The 24,900-nt window shown below is 31.5% G+C and overlaps 1 protein-coding gene across 1 annotated transcript in view; it reads left to right on the top strand.

Annotated features, from left to right (window-relative positions):
• The window catches only part of Eys (eyes shut homolog), a 1,592,434-nt gene that overhangs the window by 576,821 nt on the left and 990,713 nt on the right, over positions 1–24,900 (top strand). The window contains 1 exon segment of the mRNA XM_046432606.1: positions 5,313–5,512. Within this exon segment, the coding sequence (XP_046288562.1) occupies positions 5,313–5,512 (200 nt within the window).

The following is a 24,900-nucleotide window of genomic DNA, read 5'->3' as shown; positions in this document are numbered from 1 at the left end:
AAAATCTATGTGTCTACCATATATATACACATAGGTATATTTTCTTATTTTTATTTCCCTCTTATATATTGGATTCTGACAGTCAAAAGATTTTATGTTTTTTAATCCAAATTTACAAAATCACAAAATTCTAAAGGTGATGTTTTCTGTGACAGTTTTAAAAGAAACTTACTCAGAAATTCTTGTATTTTCTCATTATCTTTATATTTGATATTACGTGATTGGTTTATCGGAGTACTTTTTAGCCTAAAGTTTGAACAGGAAGCTCTCTCCCCAACTGAATGATCAGCCATTTTCTACAAATTATTATAGAGAATATCTATCTTCTTTATTGAAAACACATCTTTAAAATAAACAAGATCTCACAAATGAGAATGTTTATTACACACACACAGACTTCACACTTTCTCACTTAATTTATCACTGCAGTTTATTCTACACTAGCAAGTGTAGTTCTACTTTATTTATTACTATTTCATTGTGTGGAGGTATCACATTTAATCTGTAAAAATCTCTTGAATAGTTAAGATATTTTAAGTATATTGTTCTTAAAAACTCTATTTGTATCTGAGGTGCAGAATTTTGAGCAAACCATGCTCTATATCATAGTAGGAATAGTTAATAAATTTCCTTTTGATCTCATAGCCTGTTCCTTCCTCACCACACCTGTGTTTATTAAGAATGTTTCTCTACATATGCGCTGGCAGAATGTGGATGTTAATGTTTAATATATGTATTATTTGATTACACAATTGCTGTTATGTTCTCCTACGCTTTTGTTTACTGTGCCAGTTATTCTTCAGTCTTTTAGATAAGGGCAGATTTCTGTCACTACTCAAGCAAGAGTGAGCTCAAACTTTGTAAAACTCAGCAAAATAGATGAGGACAAAAGAAGATGCTTTTCATTGTCCAGCCACTCTTGGCCACCAACACCAGCCCAATATCTCTTACAGTGCTACAGATTCCTTAATATCAATGCAGTCAGTGTCTTCAACCTTTTTAATTCTATGTCCATGAGTGAACCTTCCCCTCACAATGCCATTGTGTTAGAGCACAATATACCCCTGAAATTTGGATTACATATTTGACATTTTTTTTAAAGAGAGAGTGAGAGAGAAAGAATTTTAATATTTATTTTTTTTTTAGTTATCGGCGGACACAACATCTTTGTATGTGGTGCTGAGGATCGAACCCCGGGCCGCACGCATGCCAGGCAAGCGCGCTACCGCTTGAGCCACATCCCAGCCCCTTGACATTTTTTTATTAGCATTCTTCACAGAATCATAACTAGTGGTGTGATTCAGTCATATTCTAAAAACCTGAGAACCAGGAAAGCAGATGGTGTCAATCAACTCCAGCCTGTAGGCCAGAGGGGAAGTGTTCAAATTGAAGCAGTGAGCAAGGAAAAAAGGAGACAACTCCTCCTTTCTATTTCTTTTGTTCTTCTCAAGCCCTGAAGAATTGGATGCGGGCTGTGCACTAGGAGACTGCCTGTTTTATAGACTCCTCTGATTCAAATGCTAAGTTTATCCAGAATACTCTTACATGCACATTCTCAAATAGTGTTAAATCTGGACACCCCAGGCAAATAGGGTTGATATGTTAAAATAAACATTATGGATTTCTTCTGCAACACTTTTTGTTTACCTGAGAAAAGAGGACTGTATCCAAAGTGTTAGTTATTTTTTAAAAAAAAATGTATTTGAACATCTTTTTGGACTGTGTCCAAAGCGTTTCCTTTAAAAAAAAATCCTGGTGTAATTTGTGAAATTGACATTCTAGATTCAGCTGTGATGAACTCACCTTTCCTATTTTTGATTTGTTTGTGCATTCCAGGCTATCTCTGGGAAAATTATTCTGTTTTCTTGTATTTTAGTGACCTTCTTTCCCAGAAGTTTTACCATATACACTTTCAAAAAAAGTTAAAATTTCTTGTAAGAATCCCAACTTTGATATTTCATAATCTTATTTTATTTTTTGAAATAACAAAGTGAAGCTGCATTTTATTTTCATGAAATTACCAAAAGTCAGGTTAAATTGGAAATCAAACAACATCTACCTTTTAGCTAATTCAGTTCCATGAACTTGTACATTTTGAGAAAAAAGTGAAACTGTTAACAAAAATTACATTGGAAATAAACTTCAAGTATATTAACCTTTACTATATACATTATCACATGTACAAATTTGTAGACAAAATATTTTTTTAAAAAGGAAGATACGATTTGGCAGTGCTTAGTCCTAGGTTGGAATTCAGAATATTTAGTTGTCTATGTGTTTTTTTCTGTCACTGTCTTGCTGTAAGACTCTGGCAAAGTCACTCTAATATCCTTCAGCTTCTTTTCATGCTTGTGAGTAAAATAAAACTGTTCTCGCTCCATTCTTGCTACTCAATAATAATAATCCATGTTTTGATAGCATCAGTATCACCAGGGAGTTTGTTAGGAATAGAAAAATCCAGGCCCCTGACTTACTGAGTTTTAATCTGCAATTTAACAAGCTACCCAGGGCATTCATGTGTGATTTAAGTTTAGCATACACTGAGCTACATTAGTAGTTTTGATTCGGTGCTAGACAAAGTTCCACAAGTCTGTGAAACTTAATAGGCCTCTGCTGTGGGAAAGGTAAGGGCCTAATAGATACCATATACTGTTTCTAGGCTTCAGGTAAAACAGATCCGTGTGTCTCTCTTTAACATTTTGTCTCTCTCCAAGATCTTTTCTGAAGACAGATTTCTACTTCTTACATATACCAGGGCCAAAAAAATAAAGCCTATGAAGTAATGAGAAAAGTATTATGACAAAGATGATCTCAGATAACTTTATTCTTCTGGGAAGTACAGAGGTCACAAGACAAACTTTAGAATTGCTTAAAACTCCATCTCTCAGAAAGACCATAGCTATGAAGTCAGTGAGATATCATCCCCTTTCATAGGCCAGCAGGCAGTTTCCTTTGACTAAGCATTCCACCATGAAGGACTGATGTCATTACTCTGGTATTCTCAAACTCCTGTACATTTCCTGGCATGACTTTTGAGCACAAGTTAATGCAGCTTAATTGTCCAGATCACCCTGGTTTGTGATGTTCCTCCCATTTTCCACCTCTTTCTCTCAAAACCCCAGGCTTTTATTTCTTTTATTTTCTGAAATTACATTAGTGAACTCCTTCTTAGGAAGCACTTTATTATATTAAATAGAGTGTAACGAAGTAATATGAATGATGATGAACAAAAGGAAAAGCATCTTCCTTGATTTTTGAACCAGGAAAGATTAAGAACTTCAAATGACAATTTGATTTTCTCTAAAAAGAAATTTCTTTTGTATTTCCCATTAAGCTTTCTAATTAATTTAGTAAAAGATTCTTGTAAACCCTAAAGACAGAACTCTTGGCAGTCTGAAAACTACCCTTGTCTTCCCATGGGAGATATAATTCAATTACTTTATGTAATGCTTTCTAATAAATCATTCTATATATATCCAGCCACAGGACAGAGAGGGAAACAACATTGTTTCTATGCCACTCCCTATGGAATTCTGCATTTACATTCTGTAAAAATTACTGTAGGACCTTCAGAAAGTCTGTGAAGTGCCCTTGGATATCCATACAGAGTTCACATTTTCAGCAAAGGTAGAACAAATATCAGAATGGCATCTATGACAATATATATTAAGTTCTATCATTCAGGTGAGTGAGAAAGATAACCATCTGGGTCCCAGGCATTATTTGAGTTTTATACTCAAGAGCACAATCCATTTCTTATTGAAAATGACACTAATTAAACTTTCAGGTAATTTTCACAAATCTTTAATTTTCCATTGGGTACATAATATGAATGTAATCTTTATTGTTGACACCTATTAAAAATCACTAAATATTTACAAACATAGGTATCAATTGATGACAGATTTAGAAAATTATAACCTTTCAAGGTAAAAAGCTAAGAAAGTATTTCATGTTTATATATACATATAATTATCCCTGAGGATGTAATAACTTAAGACCCTAGTGTACAAATGACTCAAGTTTGTGCATGTTCTTTGAGAAATTGTGTCAACAGCACATTGAGGGTTCTTTTTAAACAGTTTTATTAATGATGTCATAACTTACCATAAAATGTTTCTCAGAAATATAGATCCAAATCATTTAAGTTGACATTATATTAGAAAATGATGTCATATCATGTTTACGATGTAAGCTTTCTATAATGTTAGTACATATACAACCTAAAAAATAAAAAAGCATATAGTATGGTATGATAGAAAATAAGTATACAGAGAAATAAATTTTCTACCCAAGGCAAAGGCAAAGTGACTGCAATAGGTACTAACAAGTTTGGCCCCAGAAAGGAAATGGAAGAAGTGAAGGAGGGCATGTACTGAACAGCTATCATGTGCTGGTCACAGTATCAGTTTGCTTTCTTTACATTCTTTATTTAACTCTCACAGCAACCTGTGTGAGGTTGGTAACTTTATCACCATCTAACAAATAATATACTTATAATAAATAGGATGACATTGTTGTATAAATAAGACAACTTTAAAAATATTTTGAAACCTAAATGTAACAAAAAAAAAAAACTATTACCCAGATATCTCTTTTTATCACAGAATTTCTATGCTTCTAAGATTATAGGTATTAGAAATACTTGACATAAGTTTGGATTAATGTGTGGGAAAACGAAAGATTACAACTGGGGCTGGGGACATGGCTCAATTGGTAGAGTGCTTGCCGCACGTGTACAAGGCCCTGGGTTCAATCCCCAGGACCACACACAACACACACAAAAAATTATAATTACTATTATAAATGTTTTAGATTTATTAGAGGGACATAAGACAATTGTGAGATATCTGATTTAATGACGTAATCAAACCTACATAATTCCTTTGAGAGTTAATGGATATCCTATTAAATCATGTCCCTGGAGAGTAGAGTTAAATTGGGGCTGATTGTGGCAAACTGGGACATACCATGAATACTAAGGGCAGTGATCCCTGGTTATATTATCTATAGAGGAAATTTGCTGTATCATTTTCATTAGGAGGAGGAAGAGTTGTCTAGTAGGGTACATATTTTAATAAGGCCAGATAGTTTCTTTTTTTGAAAAGTCAACAATGGAACATTTGACAGAAAATTTCTGGTAATCAAAAGTAAAAATCCTTTATCACTATAAACATATTTTGTTTCTTGGAAGAAAGAAATATCATAAAAGCTTGCAGATTGGTTCCTTAAAATAGTTTTAAATAAGCATAATTTTAATAAAGCAGTCTTACCATTAATAATCACATTTTATTCTCTGTTTCCTAATGTAGGACTGCACATCAATTCCTTGTATGAATGGGGGCTTCTGTCAGAAGTTGGTTCATGGATTTACTTGCATTTGTCCACACGGATACACTGGTACACACTGTGAAAAAATCATCCATAGTTGTCCTGAGCCTGATCTAAATTTGGTCCTCTGTCTGAATGGAGGAATTTGTGTTGATGAACCTGGACCCACTTTTAAATGCAGGTCAGCTTTTATAATTTTCAGAATTAACTAAGTATGTATATGTTTAAGAGTGTACTTTGAAACATGGATATTAAGTTTACATTAAGTTTTCATCTTAAATATATATAATCACAAGTTTGAAAATCAATGTTTACCATAAGGCATTAATATATTTTCCAAATTCTATTTATTCATATCAATGCCAGATTTCTTATTTCCCTGTTGAATCACATTTTAATAATAAATGTTTCATATCTCTTCTCTTTCCTGGAAATGGGTTATTAATTTATAAATGTTTGACATTTATACCATAATGTTTAGCCAGAGATTTCTTTCTGTTACTAAAATACCTATTTTCTAAGACTAGAAGGAGATAACTAAAATTTTTGAGTTATAAAGGCAAATTCATGTATCACTGCATTTTATTTATTTATGTATTTATTTAGTTGTAATTGGACACAATATTTTATTTTTATGTGGTGCTGAGGATCGAACCCAGGACCTCGACATGCTAGGCAAGCACTCTACCGCTGAACAACCATCTCAGACCCTATCACTGCATTTTTGAATGAATTATTATTTAAGAAATAGTTCTTAACTTCTTTGGAGATGAATTTTAGTTTTCTTAGCTTTATGATCATATAATGTATGTAATTGGTGTTTTAAGAATTTAGCTATCTGTTCAATTATAATAAGTGAATTGAACCCAAGTATTAGGAAAAAAATACATTTTTACCTCTATTTTTTCTACTTCAATCTAATGTGTGATAGGCTGATATTAAGTTAAAATCTGCGAACAGCTGTGTTTCTGTCACAGTATCTTAAATTGTTGACAGTTTTACCATGTATAATTTAGTAGTAATAGTTTACTAGTAAAGCATATCTGTTATTTTTATATTGCATCAGTTATTTATCCTTTAGAAAATGTATTCTGTCTTATATTAAATAGTGCCACTACCATATTTTCTTTGTTCAATTCTAGAGTATATTTTGCCCATTTATTTATTTTAATCCCTGCTATAGCTTTTTTTTTAATCTCTCATAAAGCACATAGGTAAAAAATTTTGCATAAACTCAAGACTACTAACATTTCATATAGCATATGCAAAACATGTTTATCCTAAAAAATATTATTAAATATGTATTGCCTAACATGCCATCTTCATTCGGTATACATTCACACATACGTACACACACACGTGGGTACACACTTATGTGTATGTGTATATGTATGTGTGTGTGATATTTATAATCCTACTGTCTCTCATGTATCTTGTTGTTTTTAACATATATGTTTGTTTATTGTACTTTGGTAGTTTGATAAAAAGTAGAATACATTTTTAGTACAAATGGAAATTGTATGAAATATATTTATAAAAATGACAACTGCAAGGGTCCTCAGGATTATAACCTAGAAAGTGTCTGGATTAAGCAAATAAAAGCAAAACAAATATTCATCCCAATGAATGCAATGTTATAAATCAGGTTTCATCCATGGAAATCTAATTTGTTCAAATAAAAATAAGCTCCTAGATTTTTATAAATATTACTTTTAGGGAAAATATTATCTATGGATTAGCTAGGCTGACCTTTCTTGAAGCATAAATCCAGTGGAATTCAGATTGCTTCTCTTCCTGGCACATCTCCCAGGGACAAGCATAGACATTCATTACACTACAAGGTTATTCAAATTGCATTTAAATTAGAGTCATCTGTCTCCAAAAATTTCACTGTTGATTCAATGTGTCTGAAGGCCCCTGAAAGACTGTGAATGGCACTGCCCGGGAGGTGCAGTTTCTACAGGGACTTTTATACTTCACTGTGCAGAGTCATCAGGGTGCAAAGCAAACACCGTCCTTACTTTATTCCAGAAAAAACTCAGACGTTCTGGGAAGGAGCATTTTACAAGTTAAATCACTAAATGTTTAGATGTGTTAAAGGTTATTCAGCTATGTTTATTTAAAGTCATAATAAGATAATCAGTTTTCCTTTACTTAAAAAATGAAAATGCACTTTGCATTTGGAGTGCTATTTTGCATTCTACAAATGGAATCAAAAAGAAAGATCTCATTCTTAAAAATCTGGGAAAACATTTTGTTACTATCTTTTCATCCTAATTTTGCTTCAAAATTTGTACAGATCATAATTATATGTGATATTCCTATTTTTAGACTTGCTAAGGTTTGTTTACCTTCTACTGGAAAAATAATTATCCAAACAAAACTTCAGATTTTTATTCTGGTAGTTATTTTGATGCAAACTATTATATTAAAATATTTAAGCCCTCAATGAATAATAATATAGAATAATATTCTATAGGACTGGTTTCTTACCAACGATTTTAGGAGGACCAGTTTTCTTCCAGCATAAATCTTATGATGAATCACATTTAAAAAGAAAAAAGATTGGGATACACTATCCCCTAAAATTCCCTAGCAAATTGGAAATTGCCAATCTAAAGTATTTCTGTGTTGCTGGCTTTGAGTATTCATTACAATGTGGTGAAGTGCACATTTCTTAGATCTTTGAAGTTTATACAGTAGCTGTGTATATTTTGTTTTAATCTCCATTGTTGCAGAAAATAAAGCAGGGTCTATTTTTATAAATGTTGTATATTTTTAATTCATTTGATTGACTTTTTTCATGGAAGCTGACATGACTTTTATTTCTTTAATAAAAAAAATAGGAAATATTCATCCCAATGATTGCCAAATAGAGAACTTAAAATTTACATCCCTTCAGTTGTTTCATCTTTGAAATTTAAAGCGTTTAATCAAAATATATGAAAATTATATATTTATTTTATTTATTTCTTTAAGTCTGGAAAGTTTTGAAAACCATTCTTTTACTTTGTTATTTTAAAATTGATTCATTCATTCTACATTCTACTCTGGGGACAACCATTGCTTCCATCTTGTGTATCACATACTTAAACTTCATGCAGTTCACTTTCGTTCTATATTTATGACATTTTTCATTCCTTCTAAATTCTTAATTTCTCAAACTTTTATTCAATACCCTGAACTTCCTATCCTAAAGAATAGTTATCCTTTTACTTTTCAATCTTTATAAGCTTTTAAATAAGGTCGTTTTAGAGTAACAACTTAACAAGACATATTCTTATCTTCTGTTTACAAAGTAGTTTTTTTTTTTTTAAGAGTTCAGTTTGTTTTTAAAAGTTCTTGTCAGTGGGTTTATCTTTTTTTGTTATAGAATTGTGTAAGTTGACACTGAGTCTCAGTTACTACCATTTTTTATGCCTGCCTTATTAATCTTCTTTGCTGTTACCCTGATCTCATAAAACCTCTCTTGTGCTCTGACTCCATTGGTTAGACTCTTCATTGAGTTATCTCTGTGTGTACAAGACACTTTTAAATAATAAGCCTGACCTATTAAGTAATGGGTCAGATGCATGCATCAGTGCAGAGGCACATCTGTGAAAGCCTATTTTCACTCCATGGATTTTGGCTACTGAAATCTAGGTTGAAATTGCTAAGCAGTACGGTCCACTGGAACATCTTCCTTCTACAATGAAAATTGATCTTCTAGGTTACAGGCACATTAGACTCATAGTTTGATAATTTATAGTTTTCTCATTAAAATATTTTATTATCTTTCTTTGATTATTGTGTGACTGTAACAGTGGTACATAATGATAATATGTTCAGTTTTCTTTCTTTCTTTTTTTAAAATCTTTCTGAAGCAGTAGTTAAATTCTGAAAAATATGGTAGTTTCTATAAGTGAAAAGGAAAGGAAGGGAAAGGAATTAGCTGGCTAAGCCTGAATATATGGAATGTAATATTGATGACTGTAAAATGAATGAACCACTAACATATAGTTAGTTTCCTATTAGAGTAGAAAATGTAAATACTGAAATAAAAACATTAACTGTTTCCAGCAAAGCAAGTTACAATTACCTTTAAATGAAAAACAGTTACTAAAATGTTAGGTATACATTACCACATAACTTTCAAATAAGTTTACAACTGTACTTCAGATGATTTCTGGAGAAATTAAAAGGCGTTTTAAAACTGACTTAATTTTAGTAATGCTTTAGGCAAACTCATGTGGTTAAATGGTCTAGTGAAGAAATATCAATTTAACAATATGCATGTTTAAAATATAAAAAAATAAACTTGATTGATGATGGGAGATTTTTGAAGTCTTTACCATTCATAGATTTTATTTGTTTAAAATACTTGAAGGGCTGAGGGGTATAGATCCATAGTAAAGCATTTGCCTAGCATGTAGGAAGTCATGGGTTCCACCACAGTGTCTTTAAAAACTTACAGATTTTATAAATAATGAAAAGGAGGGAGCTTAGATTTCTGAACACAAAGTAATGATGAGAAGATGAAAATGTTAATTACCCAATTTGATTAGTAAATGCAGTGTGGTCTGAAATATGTAACAAGTATAATATATGGAACAAAATTTATATTTGTTCATAAAATTTTTAGAAAATTAAAAACATAATATTTGATCATTTCATCCCTATTTGTAACCCAAATGTATGTTCCTTGTTGATTTACTGACTTTTATAGCTGAATGAAATAGAGATTACCCCTAGCAACCTAGATATTGCATAGATGAGAAACCAAACACCTAAGAAGGTTGTACTCTGTCAAACACCTAAACAGAAGCCAGAGTCACTGGGAGAGTTAGTATTTGAATTCAGTGCCTTGCTTATTTATTTCCCTTATAGTACTTTTGATTTAAAATAAAAAGAAATATATGCATTGTAAGAGAAGCACAAACAGACATCAGGACTATTCTCTTCTAGAGGCTGTTAAACATCTATTCTTGTACTTTATATCCCAGTGCAAAGTTTAAAGACATTAATGACTTTGTTCAGTTTAATAATAGCTGCTTTCAGAAGTCCATAAGTATTATTAACCATGTGTAACAATTTAATAGCATTTTAATGCATGCAAGTTTTATTAAACCATAAAAACTATGTTGAAATTACACTAAAATCCAAATTAGACTCACTTAGCAGAGGACTATAGAAATAAGTAAAAATATTATACTCTTTTCTGTTGCACTATGTAGATTATAAGTATATAGCAGTTTATAAAACAAAGCGCTGTGAAACAAAGCAAGTTGTTTGTGTTTAATGTGTGAAATCCTGTTTCAGGCAATTTCCCGCCTATGGTGCTTTCTGCCTTTGTCTTTGCAGAGTTCCTTTTGGTTTCCAAAACTTTCCCACCCTCCAGTTGCAAATTTCTCTTCACTCTATTTCTTTTCATATGTGATTCTCCTTGGTCATTGTCTCCGTGTTCTGGAAATATTTCATCTTGTTGCCCTTCTCATTCACTTAAGTTTTATTATCCTTTCTGTACTAAACTGAGGATAATTAGCTCAGACTATCAATGCAGAATGTAAAAGAACTTTTAAATTACACGTTTGATATCTGCCACTATCATGTATTCTTTTTAAATGATACAAGGAAATCAGTAAAAATGAATGAATTTTTAAGTTGAGTATCTCAGTATCCATAAGATATTGCTAAATGAAATATTTGATACAAGTAAGCCTAAGTGAACCTCCCAGTAGCATGCTTGAAGAAGGGTAGATGAATCTGGGAATGTTAGCTCAGCGAGATAGCACTTGCATGTATGTGCAACACGTTGGGAAAGGTCCTTAGCACAACAACAAAAAGAATAAATGTTCTTTCCTTATATGCTTGGATAGAAAAATCAGGAAAGTTGGCTCAGGGAAGTTAAGTAACTGATGATTGTTGTAAGGTAAGGGTACTGATTCTGAAATACTCCATTCTCAACAATCATTACCTTAGGTGCAAATTAAACAATCTTCATACTTGTAATAAGACTCTGGTGTCTTAACAGTCACAGTGACTTACATTATATAGATCTTATATTTTCAGATATTACACAAAATTTACAACTTTTTTTTTTTTGCTTTCTCACTCTAAGAAAAAATAAATTGTCTTCTTTGACTTTATAAATAAATATTATAAGTGACAGGTTAATAAGCAATACCCACTTCCCTTAATAGGACTAGTAATAGAGATATCGTCTTTGGTATTTTAGCACATTATTAACAGTACAGGAGGATAAGATTAAAATTTAAAACATGAAATTATTTTGATTTCTATATGTAAAGTAGCATGATTAAGAGTTATATAATTTTCAAATGTTTATTTTAATTATCAAATTAATCAATAAACCTTTGCAATAGACAAATATAGGATTATACTACCATATCATTTATTTTCAATTTCATTTTACAAATATGAAGATGGCTTATGATCTCCTAAATTTTATAACCTTTATAATTAGCCACTCAACTTTTTAAAATAATCTTTTAAGACAATTGCTAGAATTTCCAATTTTCTTTGAGTGTTTTTTCAACTATATATTTTCATGTTTTAGTTCTCAAAATAATGTGAAGCACTATGTTTTTCATATTTCATTGAAAATATTCTAGGTATTTTAATAAATTAATCATGCTAAAATATGATTTGTCATATAAACATCATAATAAAACATTTAATTGCCATTACATTACTATTTGCATATTTCCAGTTTTTTTATTGATCTAATTTTTTAACACAACAACAGTGAAATGTATTACAATTCTTATTACACATATATACCACAATTTTTCATATCTATGTTTGTATATAAAGTATGTTGACACCCAATTCGAGTCTTCATACCTGTACTTTGAAAAATGATGTCCATCACATTCCACCATTCTTGCTAATCCTCTGCCCCTTCCTTTCCCTCCCACCCCTCTTCCCTATCTAGAATTCATCTAATCCTCCCATGCTCCCCCTCCCTACCCCACTATGAGTCAACCTCCTTATATCAGAGAAAACATTCTGCATTTGTTTTGGGGGGATTGGCTAACTTCACTTAGCATTATCTTCTCCAATGCCATCCATTGACCTGCAAATGCCATGATATTATTCTCTTTTAATGCTGAGTAAAATTCCATTGTGCATATATGACACATTTTTTTTTATCCATTCATCCACAGAAGGGTGTCTAGGTTGGCTCCACAATTTAGCTATTGAGAATTGTGCTGCTATAAACATTGATATGGCTGTGTCCCTGTAGTATGCTGTTTTTGTCCTTTGGGTATAGTCTGAGGAGAGGGATAGCTGGGTCAAGTGGTGGTTCCATTCCCAGATTTACAAGGAATCTCAATACTGCTTTCCATATTGGTTACACCAATTTGCAGTCTCACCAGCAATGTATGAGTGTACCTTTTTCCCCACATCCTCGCCAACACTTATTGTTGTTTGTCTTCACAAAAGCTGCCATTCTGCCTGGAGTGAGATTATATCTTAGTTTTGATTTGCATTTCTTTGATTGCTAGAGATGATGAGCATCCAGTTTTTGAATACTTTTTGAACTGACATTGAAGTTGACTCCTTACACTCTCTCCTCTGCTAGTACTATTGTGATTTCTACTTTTCTTTGTCATTCTACAGACAAAAGAATAAAAATATATTACCTATATTGAGAATTCGCACTGCAGTTTGCTTTTCAAAATATAAATACAAAGAATTAATGTCATACAGTTCCACTTTCTAATCTGTATTATAAGTATTTAAAAAATAATAAGCATACTGCATTGTGTTTATCCTTTGTAGTACTCTTTTCAATCACTGATATATTTCTGATACATCTATATGTCTTACCATTTTAAACAAAAAAAAAACTTCAAATATGTAAACAAAGAATTGAATTGAGCAGAAAATTAGACTATGTCTAAATTTCATAGATTAATCAATTAATCAATGAAGGTAGAGATTTATAGAATCAATTGTAACCCAGAATATGCCACTATTAGAAGCTTCTTTTTTTATTTCAGAAATTTGATACATACAAATTAATAAACTTAAATATGTGAAAAACAATTATAACTGATCTGTGTGGGATATGTTTTGAATGAATTTATGAAAATACGTTTTTTCAGTAAATATAATTTAGTAATTACTCATAGAATGTTGTAACTTTTCCTTTGAATTTCATTTATATGCAGACAGAATAAACTGGACTAGCACTTCTTTTTCTTCAACAGCATACAATTATTTGGAATGTTTAATGTTTGTCCTGTATGAAAAAAATATTGTATGAAAATGTGCAGAATTAAATTTTAAGGAAATCTAACAAGCAATTCCTTTAACTAATGATTGGTCCCCAAATCATAATTTTTTTCAAATTCTGATATTTCTTGGAAGTGAATAACTTTATTAACATAAGGATGCATTTTCTAGAATTTAAAGTTGCAAAAATTGAGATAGATCTTTTTAAAAATGTGGTCAATATCTCATTATTTCAGTAATATAGTTTATGCAAATTGTAAAAGGGGAGTGGTTATTTTAAACATTGTTGAATAGTTCAAGATCTATATGTGTATTTACAATCCTAGATTAATCTGACATTTGCACTTGTAAAAATTAAATATTCAAAATTCAGATGCTTTTCTTTATTTTTTCCAAAATTATAATCCATGTTTTCAGCTTCATTTCACATTTAGCCACATTTTGTGACAAATCATATTCACATTGAAAAGAAAAAGAGTCCCATTTATATTATTGCTTATTCTTATTTATTTTTATTAAGTGAAAAATATAAATCAAAAAAAAATTAAAGTTTCAAATTTATAGGTTTGTCTAAATGCATAATACTTGCTAGTGCAAATGATTGTCCAGGAATCTGAAGGTTAAATAAGGGGAGAAGTTTAAATTTATAATTTAAAAAGCTTGCTATGAAAGAAAAAATCTGAAGATTAAACTGTCCAAATATCCTGTATTTATGTAGGTACATAGATGTTTGAATTCCTGAAGAAAAAGTAAAACTGCTAATGTTTCCTTTTGACACTTATAAAATTTTAAGTTTGCTTCAGTGATTTAAGAGTTTTCAGAAAGTTCCAACTATTCCACAATAAAAACTAGTGTCAGAATATGATCTCTGTCTACCTGATTGGATGGAATTAAACTTTAATGCCACATTCTGCAGTCTAGTTTGGTAGTACTTTTTCATCAGAGACAGTGGTCAGTAAGGAAGGAAAAAAAAATTGCTCATGCTTCTTATTGTCAGTGGGATTACTGTATCTCCTGAGGTCAGGGCATCAGTACATTTACAGCATACTTTAGTTCTTTAGCCATACTTTTTGTAGAGCAATTTATATAGCTGAAAACTCTTCTTGCCTTTCAATTTTAAAAGCATAGCTTTGATTGTTCTTTATCCATAAAAAAAAAAAAAATTCCCAGATTTTTCCAAATATTTTAAGTCTGGCAGAACTGTAAATCTGATAAATAGATTTTTGAAGATAAAGGATTTATTTTATAAGTAGTTTATACAGAAATGTCGGTATGAGTATTTGTGTTATATGTTGTACACATATATAAATGGAGAAAAAGTCAAAAAACAAAGTAAGATAAATAAAAATATCATAAATATTCCCACTTCTTTAGCAATGTAAAGGAATTTAATTTGTTTACATATATACAAAGTTGGCTTTTCTTATCTATGGATTCCATACATATGGGTTTTTTTTTTTGGTTTTTTTTTATTTTTTTTAAATTTTTTTTTATTGGTTGTTCAAAACATTATAAAGCTCTTGACATATCATATTTCATACATTAGATTCAAGTTGGTTATGAACTCCCAATTACATATGGTTTTATCCAACTTCAGAAAAAAATGTTTTCAGAAATAAATGCATCTACTGTACATATATAGATGGTTTTCTTGCCCTTATTCCCAAAGTGTACAGTTTAACAATTATTTAAATTGCATTTACCTTATATTGGTTATAAAAAGTAATGTAGAGAAAATTAAAGCATGCAGGAGCATATGTGTAGCTTTATGCAAATATTATGCTATTTTAAGGAAGGGACTTGAGTATTTGCAGATTGTGGTCTAAAAGACAGGAGTGTCATAGAATAAATCCCCTGTGTATACCTAGGGAAGATTTTACATGTGTGTGTGTATGTGTGTGTGTGTGTGTGTGTGTAGAGTGCACAAGTTTATATTGCTTCATATATTGCCTATTCATTCTACATAGATAACTTTATAAAATTTATTTGCATTGGCATTTTATTCAACAAATATTTAAAAGTGTTTTCAACACAACTTGTATGAAAGACACAGAAATAAGTTAGAAAAATTTCTTAAATTAATAACTTTACACTCTCTTAAGAAAACCTATAAGCAAATGTAATAGTGTGTACAAACAGCAACCTGGAAATGCATAAAACGTCAGCAAAAGAATCAAGTAGAAAGTAACCTACTCTATTTTGTGGAACTTTTTAAGGCTTCAACTAGAGGTGTTCTTTGACTTCTGTCTAAAAGCCTGAGATCATTTTAGGGATACATTTGATATCAAAGCCAAACTGTAAACAATGAAGCAAGGAAATCCTTGGTCATTACGAAGATATCATTGTCATGTAAACAAAAATGTAATAAAATGTAATATGTTGTGACAAAATAGGTTTATTGAGAAAAAGAAACCAGACCCTAATAATATTTGTAAAAGGTACTTTGGGGACTTATGGACTTAATTCTGTAAACAGTGAGAGAGGGTCCTTTAAAATGTGTGTAATTAAGGAAATTCAGTTATCAAATGTGTATTTCATAAAAATGACCTTTGGGAGCAAATTTATCTGGGTAAAGAGATAAAGTACCAAACACTGACCAAGACGAGGGTGATGTGAATTCAGCAGAGATGGTAAAAAGGGAGAAGACTGAGTAAAATTGAGAGTGATAATGGGAGGCAAAATAATTTTGCTATAGATTGAATGTGGGAGTAAAATGAGGAGTCAAGAATGACAACTTATTTTTAAAGCTGGGATGGTTAAATATATCAAAATGCAAAAGTAACCTGAGCACTTATGCAAAAATCATTGTCTCTTATCCAAGTGGGAAGAGATCCTCCATCTCCTGCCTTATTAACTTAGTCAGAATGAGTTGTTAGTTCAAATCCTCTTAACTTAAATGAAGCAAAAGAACCAGGCAGAATGAGTCTTCAAACCAGTTCCACTGAAACATAGAATCTACAAATCTAAAAATATACGTATTAAAAAAAAAGAATTATATGGGAAACACAGGTCTCCCACATCTGTTTCCTTTGTTTTCTGAATTTTTATTTAGATTAATCTACTCACATTTTAAGATTAAAGACCATGTAACTTCACACTTACGGACAAGACTCTGCAAACCCACAGCATTTCACTTTTAAACAGGTTTTTTTGGTATTTCATAAATGTTTCATATGCCTACGGATTGAAAATATTTGTCATACCATTCATTGTTTTTTAGCATCTCTATGAACAAGAAGCTGATGCCCCTTGAAAATCCTTAAGGAAATTCAAACACATAAAAAATTTACAAAAATAAAGGAGTAATTGATGGATTAAAGAGTTTTGTAATACACTAGGCTAAATATTTACTGCATATTTAGGCAGCCACAAGTAGGTATGACAGGATTGTCTTTGATTCCCTTAAAGAAATGAACCTAATAAATGATGTGCTTCTCAATTTGTGGATCAATAATATTTATTACATGGTATTTAATATTAGCATATTATAAATAATATAGTGAATGAAAGACTATTTCACTATTATGAATATATATCCTTGGTTTATTCATAAACTTATATAATGTACATGATGTTAAATAGCTCCCTTAGTCTCTGTTTTGAATGTATAATAATTGGGGCAGGCAGGTGTTACATGGATATTGAAAAAGCCTCCTTTTTAAAAAAGTTAGAATGCCATCTGGCTTATTGGCAACATGAATAGACAGTTTGCACTTGTGGATTTAGAGATCTCATGAGTCTATTGCTTATTTAAGGTTTACATGATGGATCAGGAGATTCATGCACTTTCCTACAGGTACTGTAGTTAAGCTTATTTTAAAAGTCTTTGCAGAATTCTGCATAAAAAGTAAAATTGCACTTTTATATTCATCTTTAATATTATAAATATGACCCTACACTTGGAAAAAAGAAAGTACTTAAGCTTCATTTTCTAAAATTGTTCAACCAGGTGCAAGATATTAAATATACCATTTCTATTATTTATTTTTGGGACATGATATAAACATGATTTTGAGAAAATACTCACAACAGTGAGAATTTTTCTAAAAATTAATTCAATAATTTTTCCTTATAGGTCATGAAAATGTATTAAATGTATTTATTACTTCATGAGGTTATTTTCATATTTTTGTTTTGTTTTGTTTTGTTTGCCAATTCTTGCTATAATTTTAGTGTCCCATTATTTAAAATAATTAATCCTGCTACCTTGGACTCTTAAAGTTTAAGTCTGTTCTTACTATAATATTGACTTTGCTTAATGTTTTCATATGTGACCTCAGTACTTCTCTTTTTCTGCTCAGCCCCCACATAGAATATATTACAATGTTTGGTATTTAGAAGGTACAACTGGCTAATATTGATTGACCTGATTAGGATTTATGAAGCAGAACTCCATTAGATTTTTCTCCTTGTTTGCAATGTCAGAAGTGTTAGAGAAGTGGATGTATTTGTGGCTACCCTGGAGAGTATTATCCACAGTGAAAGTAAAGCTGGTATGAATTCCTCTTGTCAAACTCACCCCACTCCAGTGAAAGTGATAACACTTTAGTTAATTTCTCTAAATACACATGAAGTTGCAAGTCACAAAGATGGTATGTGAGTGAACTTCAGTAATTTGTTTTGGTATCTCTTATGCACTCTTGAGTCACACAAAAATACATGAAGCTTAAATAGTGCCTAGTGAATGTAGGAGACTGTTTATTTTAGTATAAATGTTCATTTTCAAGTCCATACCATTAATTTGAGGAAGACATTTCTACTCTTTCTGGCTACTTGACTATGCAGCATTTGACCAGGATTAAGTTTGGACACTTTGGAACACAGCCTCTGTGAATATCCTCTGTTCATCTATTTCTCCAGGGAAACTGGACACATGTATTAAGTGGATAGCTATTATTTTTAGAACCGGAAACTGAATTTTGTAACAAATAACTTGAGGATATTTATAAATCTGTTTCTCTTTTTTATTTTAAGATGAGGCTTCTCACCATGTCATCAGTGCTGCACTCAAACTCCTGGCTCAAGCCATCTTCCTAAGCAGTAAAGGAGTACAGCACAATCCACTATGCCCATCTCTGCCTCCTTTAAAGTGGTTAGTTGCCCTATCAAATCTCTATTTTTTTCTCCTAATCTTGTAAGAATGTCTTACGTTGTTCTCCTTAATGGGTTTTTAGAAACACTGGTAGTATCTCTTCTAGGAAGAAGGGGGAGGTTGAGGAGAGCAATTAACCAGAGGTTCCCCCCGCCTGCACTTTCTCTTCTACAACCTCTTTCTTCAGTAAGCTTATCTATATCTTGAAGAACAACCCACTCATGGACCTCATATAAATTTGGGGCATTAAATGGATCCTTGAGATAGTGATTCTGCATAAGAAGCTGAAACTTTAAGGCAAACTAACAATAACTGATTACAAAAGTTGGACATGGGATAGGATTTCAGAAATATTTTTGCCTTCTTTATGTCAGTACTGACTCTGTACCTTCTATCTGTGTGTTTGTGCACTTCTTATTTTGTTTATTGCATAAACATTTTTAATCAATGCAGTTTCAGAAGACATTAGTGGTATTCTCCAAATCAGAAGCCACATCTAAGAGTAAAGAATAATTCATATATGTTATCACTGCAACTGAGACAGATGCTTCTCTCAATCATTTTCATTTGTTTCTGTAGATTACCACCTTTCCATAATGCATACACCCTCACTGAAGTCTCTAAGCAATTGCAGATGAGGTCCTCACACATAGTGGATCCTTATGTGTATGTGCTTGTAAAGATTACCACATGATTTTTCTTTGAATCAAAAATGAAATCTAATCTAAAATCCCATCACAACAAGCTAGTAGGGTACTTAATTTTGACCATCATTGGGTTTATTTGTCAATTACATTAACAGAAAGTATCAAAGATTGCGTACACTCAAGAGCAATCAGGGAGACATAACTCAGAGCTAGACTACTTGCCTAGAATGCACAAGGCCCTTGGTTAGATCAAATGCTGTAGAGCCAAGTAGCTAGAAAGAGCAGAAATGTCTTCCTCAAATTAATAGTATGGCCTTGAAAATGAACATTTATACTGAAATAAACAGTCTCCTACATACACTAGGCACTATTTAAGCTTCAGGTATTTTTGTGTGACTCAGAGGCATGAGAGATACCAAAGCAACACACACACACACACATACACAAAAGAAAGAAAGAAAGAAAGAAAGGAAGAAAGAAAGAAAGAAAGAAAGAAAGAAAGAAAGAAAGAAAGAAAGAAAGAAAGAAAGAAAGAAAAATAAAAATTATCCTCTGGTCCTGCCAAATATTTCACTGATGTTTACATGATCGCTAAATAGCAGAGTATCTAAGGGCTAGATGCTAATTCTGAAAGAAAAATATTATTCACCAACTTCAAGATTTTAATTCTCAGATTTCAGTCCCTTGAGATATACAATAGCAGTCCTCTTGGTTATCTACTTCTTCTCTATCTTCAACAGCCTACTTTATCTTGCTCTTCCTCAATGAAATTTATATGATTTATACCACTTTAGGAGTGCCAAATATCATACTCTGCATGCTCAAAATTTAATAAGACAATTTTTACTTCTATCTTTGTAATAGAAAAGGCTAAGGTGCAAAAGAAAATAGATGTGTGAGCAGATATATAGCAACCACACACACACACACAAACATACATACACGAACACAGACAATCATAAAGCAATTAATAACATGGATGCACTCTCTGAAATATAGCCTTAAGTGTTTTCCTTATTCTACAAAGTTCACAAGCTGTGTTTATATAAACCTATATGGTGTAAGCCAGTTGCTCAATTACATTAACAGAAAGTATCAAAGATTGCGTACACTCTAGAGCAATCAGGGAGACATAACTCAGAGCTAGACTACTTGCCTAGAATGCACAAGATGAGACTGAGTGACACAATAAACATGAGATGTACAAGGCTTCTAACAGCAGAACATCTATAGTGTTTTACAGTACTCTTTTTTCATAAGTTGAAGGAATACACTTTAATGATAAAATATATAGTATAGTTAACACATAAATCCTTAATTTATTATCATTAGCAAATATTAGGTACTGTGCATAATTGTATATGCTACATTTTTATATGACCAGCAGTGTAGCAGGTTTGTTTACACCTGGATCTCCATAAACACATGCTATGGTTTGAAAAAGTGCTTTTGAAAGTTTCATGTATTAAATTCTTGGTACCCAGACCATGCATTATGGAATGTATTGGAAACTTTAAATGGCAGAGCCTCAAAATAGACTAAAGAACTAACTGTTAGTATGGACAATATACAATTACTAGATGAAAACAGGAAAAATTCTTTAGGACATTGGAATGGGCAAGTATATTTTGGCAAGACCTCAAAATCATGGGAAACAAAAGCAAATACAGACAAAAGGGATTTCATCAAATTACAAAGCTTTGTAATAACAAAGAAAATAATCAAGAGTACAGAGATTACCTACAGAATGAGGAGAATATTTTTATACTATGTATCTGACAAGAGATTGATAATCAGAATAAGTAAGAAATTCAACTAAATAAATAGCAAAATAACAATTACCAAATTAAAAAATGGGAAGTAGATATAAATAGACATCTTTCAAAAGAAGATGTAAAATGGTCAATAGATACATGAAAAAAATGTTCAACATCACTAATAATCAAGGAGAAGCAAATCAACACTACCTCAATCCATTAAGTATGACTATTATAAAAAGGACTAAACATAGCAAATCCTGGGAAAGATGTGGCAAAAAGAATACCCTTGCACATTGTTGGTGGAAGTGTATATTAGTACAACCATATGGAAAACAGTATGGAACTCACTTAAAAAATTAAAATTGGATCTGCCATATGATCCAGGAATCCACCTCTGGGTATATATCCAAAGGAATGGAAATCAGTATGTTAAAAAGATACCTGCACACCAGAGGTGTTCAAAACAGCACTGTTCATAATCACCAAGAGTGGAAACAACTTAAGTGTCTGTCGACTGATGAATGGATAAAGAAAATGTGGTACCAATACAGAATAGGATACTATTCATTCATCAAAAAGAATGAGATCCATTCATTTATAGCAATATGGATGGACCTGGAGATCATTATGTTAAGTGAAATGAATCAGGCACAGAGAAGAATATTATCTGATCTCATTCATATGTGGAACATAAAAGTGTTGATCTCTTAGAATTAGAGAACAAAATGGTAGTTACTAGAAGACAGGAAATGTGGGTCAAGGGGGAAGATTGAAGGTTAATCAATTGGTATTAATTTACATTTAAATAAGAGCAGAATTGTGGTGTGCTGTTTCACAGTAGGATGACTATAGATAATAATGCTTCACTGTCTTTTTCAAAAAAATAAGTGGACTGGGAATGTGTCTCAGTGGTCTTTGTTTGCCTGTCATGCATGAAACCCTGGGTTTAATCCCCAGAACTGCAGAAAACAAAAAGGTAAAGGTAGAAGAAAAATATTGAAAGTTTTCCCCATAAAGAAATGGTAAATGTTTGAGGAGATAAATATGTTTAACTGTGTAACCTGATTTAAATATTACATAGTATATATGTATATATCAAAAGATTACATAGTAACACATTAACATGCATAATTCTTATGTTTTATGTATTACTTAAAAATAGATTTCAAAAAGAGGTGTGGCCTTGTTGGAAATCTTCCAGATGGAAAAATACTTTTCTTGACATTTTCAAATGTCCTACGTGCTTGAAGGGAATATTCAGACCCTTGACACTCTTTTTATTTTCCTGTTTCTTGGCCATCAGGAAGCAACTTGTTCTATCACTTGCTTCTTAACATGGTTTACTGCCTCACTACTGGCCATGGAATGAATTCTCTTAAACCGTGAGACAAAATAAACTATTTCTTTTTATCTCAGGTAATTTGTCATAGTGATGGAGAGTTGACTAACAAAACACATACATAATATAATGCTCTATGACATGGTGTAACCTATGGCATCACCTGACAAAAGCAAGTTTTCAACTCTTACATTCTTAAGAGACTACACTCAAACACATTGTATTTCAGTGGCAAAAAATTATCCATTATGTGGTAGAAGATTGTGTGTGTGTGTAGCACAAAATAATAGAAGTCTGTATCTCAGTTATTTATCTTGTGTTTTATAGGACATCATGATGAGGAGAATTAGTTATTAGAGTTATCCCATTGCAAGACAGGGAATAAAAAGAATTTCCAAATATGGTTGGATTTCCTCCTTTTTAAAAGATCAACAATATTTCATTATATTTTTATGCCATTTTTTTATCAAGTTATCCATTAATGAACCTTTTTTATTAAATTTTTTGTCTTGTTTTTACATTTTGGCTATTTTAAATAAGGCTGCAATGAACATGGGTACAACTTTGTCTTTAAGATTCGTCTTTTCTTTTGGACAAAAGAAGGGAAACTGCTGTGATGTGTTTGACAATCTGGATGAAATTGAGGACATTATGCTAAATGTAATAAGTAAATTACAGCAGCACAAATATTATATAGTTAATTTTTTATGTGGTGTCTAAATTAAAAAAAAATAGAGTAGGGGAGTAGTTGCCAAGGGCTGGGTTAGGAGGAAAATGGGTATTTGCTCTTTGGTATAGACTTAGAGTCATATATAAGGTAAGTAAGTTCTATGGATGAAAGAATAAGTCCTAGAGACCTGCTGTCCTGTATGTCTTTACATTTAAGATAATCTATTTCATAGTAAATATTTAAATAACAAAAAAAAGAAAAAGAAAGATAGGAAAATATTTTTCTTGACATTTTCAAATTTCAAATTATATAATAAAACAGGTGAGGTATGGGACTTTTAGTAGTTGAACACTGGTTACAATCAATAACATTCACTGTAATATTTACTCCAGAAACTCAAGCCACTGAATTTGAGAATATAAGTAAAATGAATGCTAGCTATTGAATTTAATGTATTTTTGATCAGGTATGTTACAGAATGTAGTTACATCTGCAAGAGTTAATTTACAATTCTCTATTAAAACAACATTTGGTAAAAAGAAAAATTGTCAACTTCACAGTTAAATGTTTTTTCAGCTACTAAAGATATTTGAGGCCTTCAGATTACTTACTCTCTATCGTAAGATGCTTCATATTGTAGCCTTGCCAAAGTTTGTATAGCATTCCTCCTTCTAAATCACAACTGAAATATTATGAGAACATATCAATCAACTTTTTGAATGTTTAATCTGCAAACAATTTAATAGTGTATAATTTACCCAAAATAACTACTAAAATATAGCTTAACATACTAAGGAATTAGGATTCACTCTTTATTACTGGTAAATACAAGGCTTAAGTTTTTAATACAGTTATTTTTCAGTGAGGAATAATTTTCACCTTGGATTCCTTTCATTTATTCTTATAAATTTTACTAGAAGATGATTTTCTTCTTAAGCTCACATGGTCATAATTAGTAATGTAAATATAGAAATATCAGTCTCACTTATTTTTAGCTAAAACTTTTCACATACTAGTTTTGAAATGTACACACATTTCAGTGTGATTACAGATGTAAATATTCCAGATATTTGGAGATATTGTCCTAATATATTAATGGCAAAAGTTTAGGTCATAATTGGTAAAGATCTTCCCTTAATGTTATACAGTACTCCTTGACTTACAGTGGCATTATTTTTATGATAAACCCATTATAAATTCAAAATATCTTAAGTCAGAAATGCATTTCAAATACCAGAAGCAGTAGACACATAGATAGGCACTTTTTAGACATGATGGAATGTGAAAACAGAAAGTGCATTAACCAAAACCTTTGCAACATGGCGTGCTGTTGAGTACCTGTTGTATACCCTCATTACCAGCTCTCTGACTAAAACCTAGTATGGCCCATTACCACAGCCAGCATAGAAAGAGAGATTCATACCACGAACTGCCATCCCACGAACAGACCAAAAAGCAAAATCTGAAGAATGTTTTTTACTGAATCATCACTTTTGCACCTTTGTAAAGAGGAAAAATATCATAAGTGAAGTCACCACAGTTCCTAGACCATCTTCATATAATACACATGCACACAGACACACACAGAGAAATCCTTTGGAAACACTACTTTTACTTAGCTTCTACACATCAGAGCTGAATATGCTCCATAAGTAAATAAATTGTATAAGAGTACGAGCTGTTTTTACTGAATTGAAAACATATTTATATCTATAAAATATTTTAATTTCCCTGTGTTTTAATACTCCTAGTATTAATTGTAAATTTCCTTTTGTAAATTTTGCAAAGTCGTTTTCTCTCACCTTATAACTAGAAATTAA

This window comes from Marmota monax, unplaced genomic scaffold (assembly GCF_021218885.2).
Source record: "Marmota monax isolate L192 unplaced genomic scaffold, Marmota_monax_Labrador192_F-V1.1 WCK01_AAM20220418_F8-fsc00116, whole genome shotgun sequence".
Taxonomy (NCBI): domain Eukaryota; kingdom Metazoa; phylum Chordata; class Mammalia; order Rodentia; family Sciuridae; genus Marmota; species Marmota monax.
Note: the sequence above shows the minus strand (reverse complement) of the source record. Positions and strands in the feature narration are given on the sequence as shown.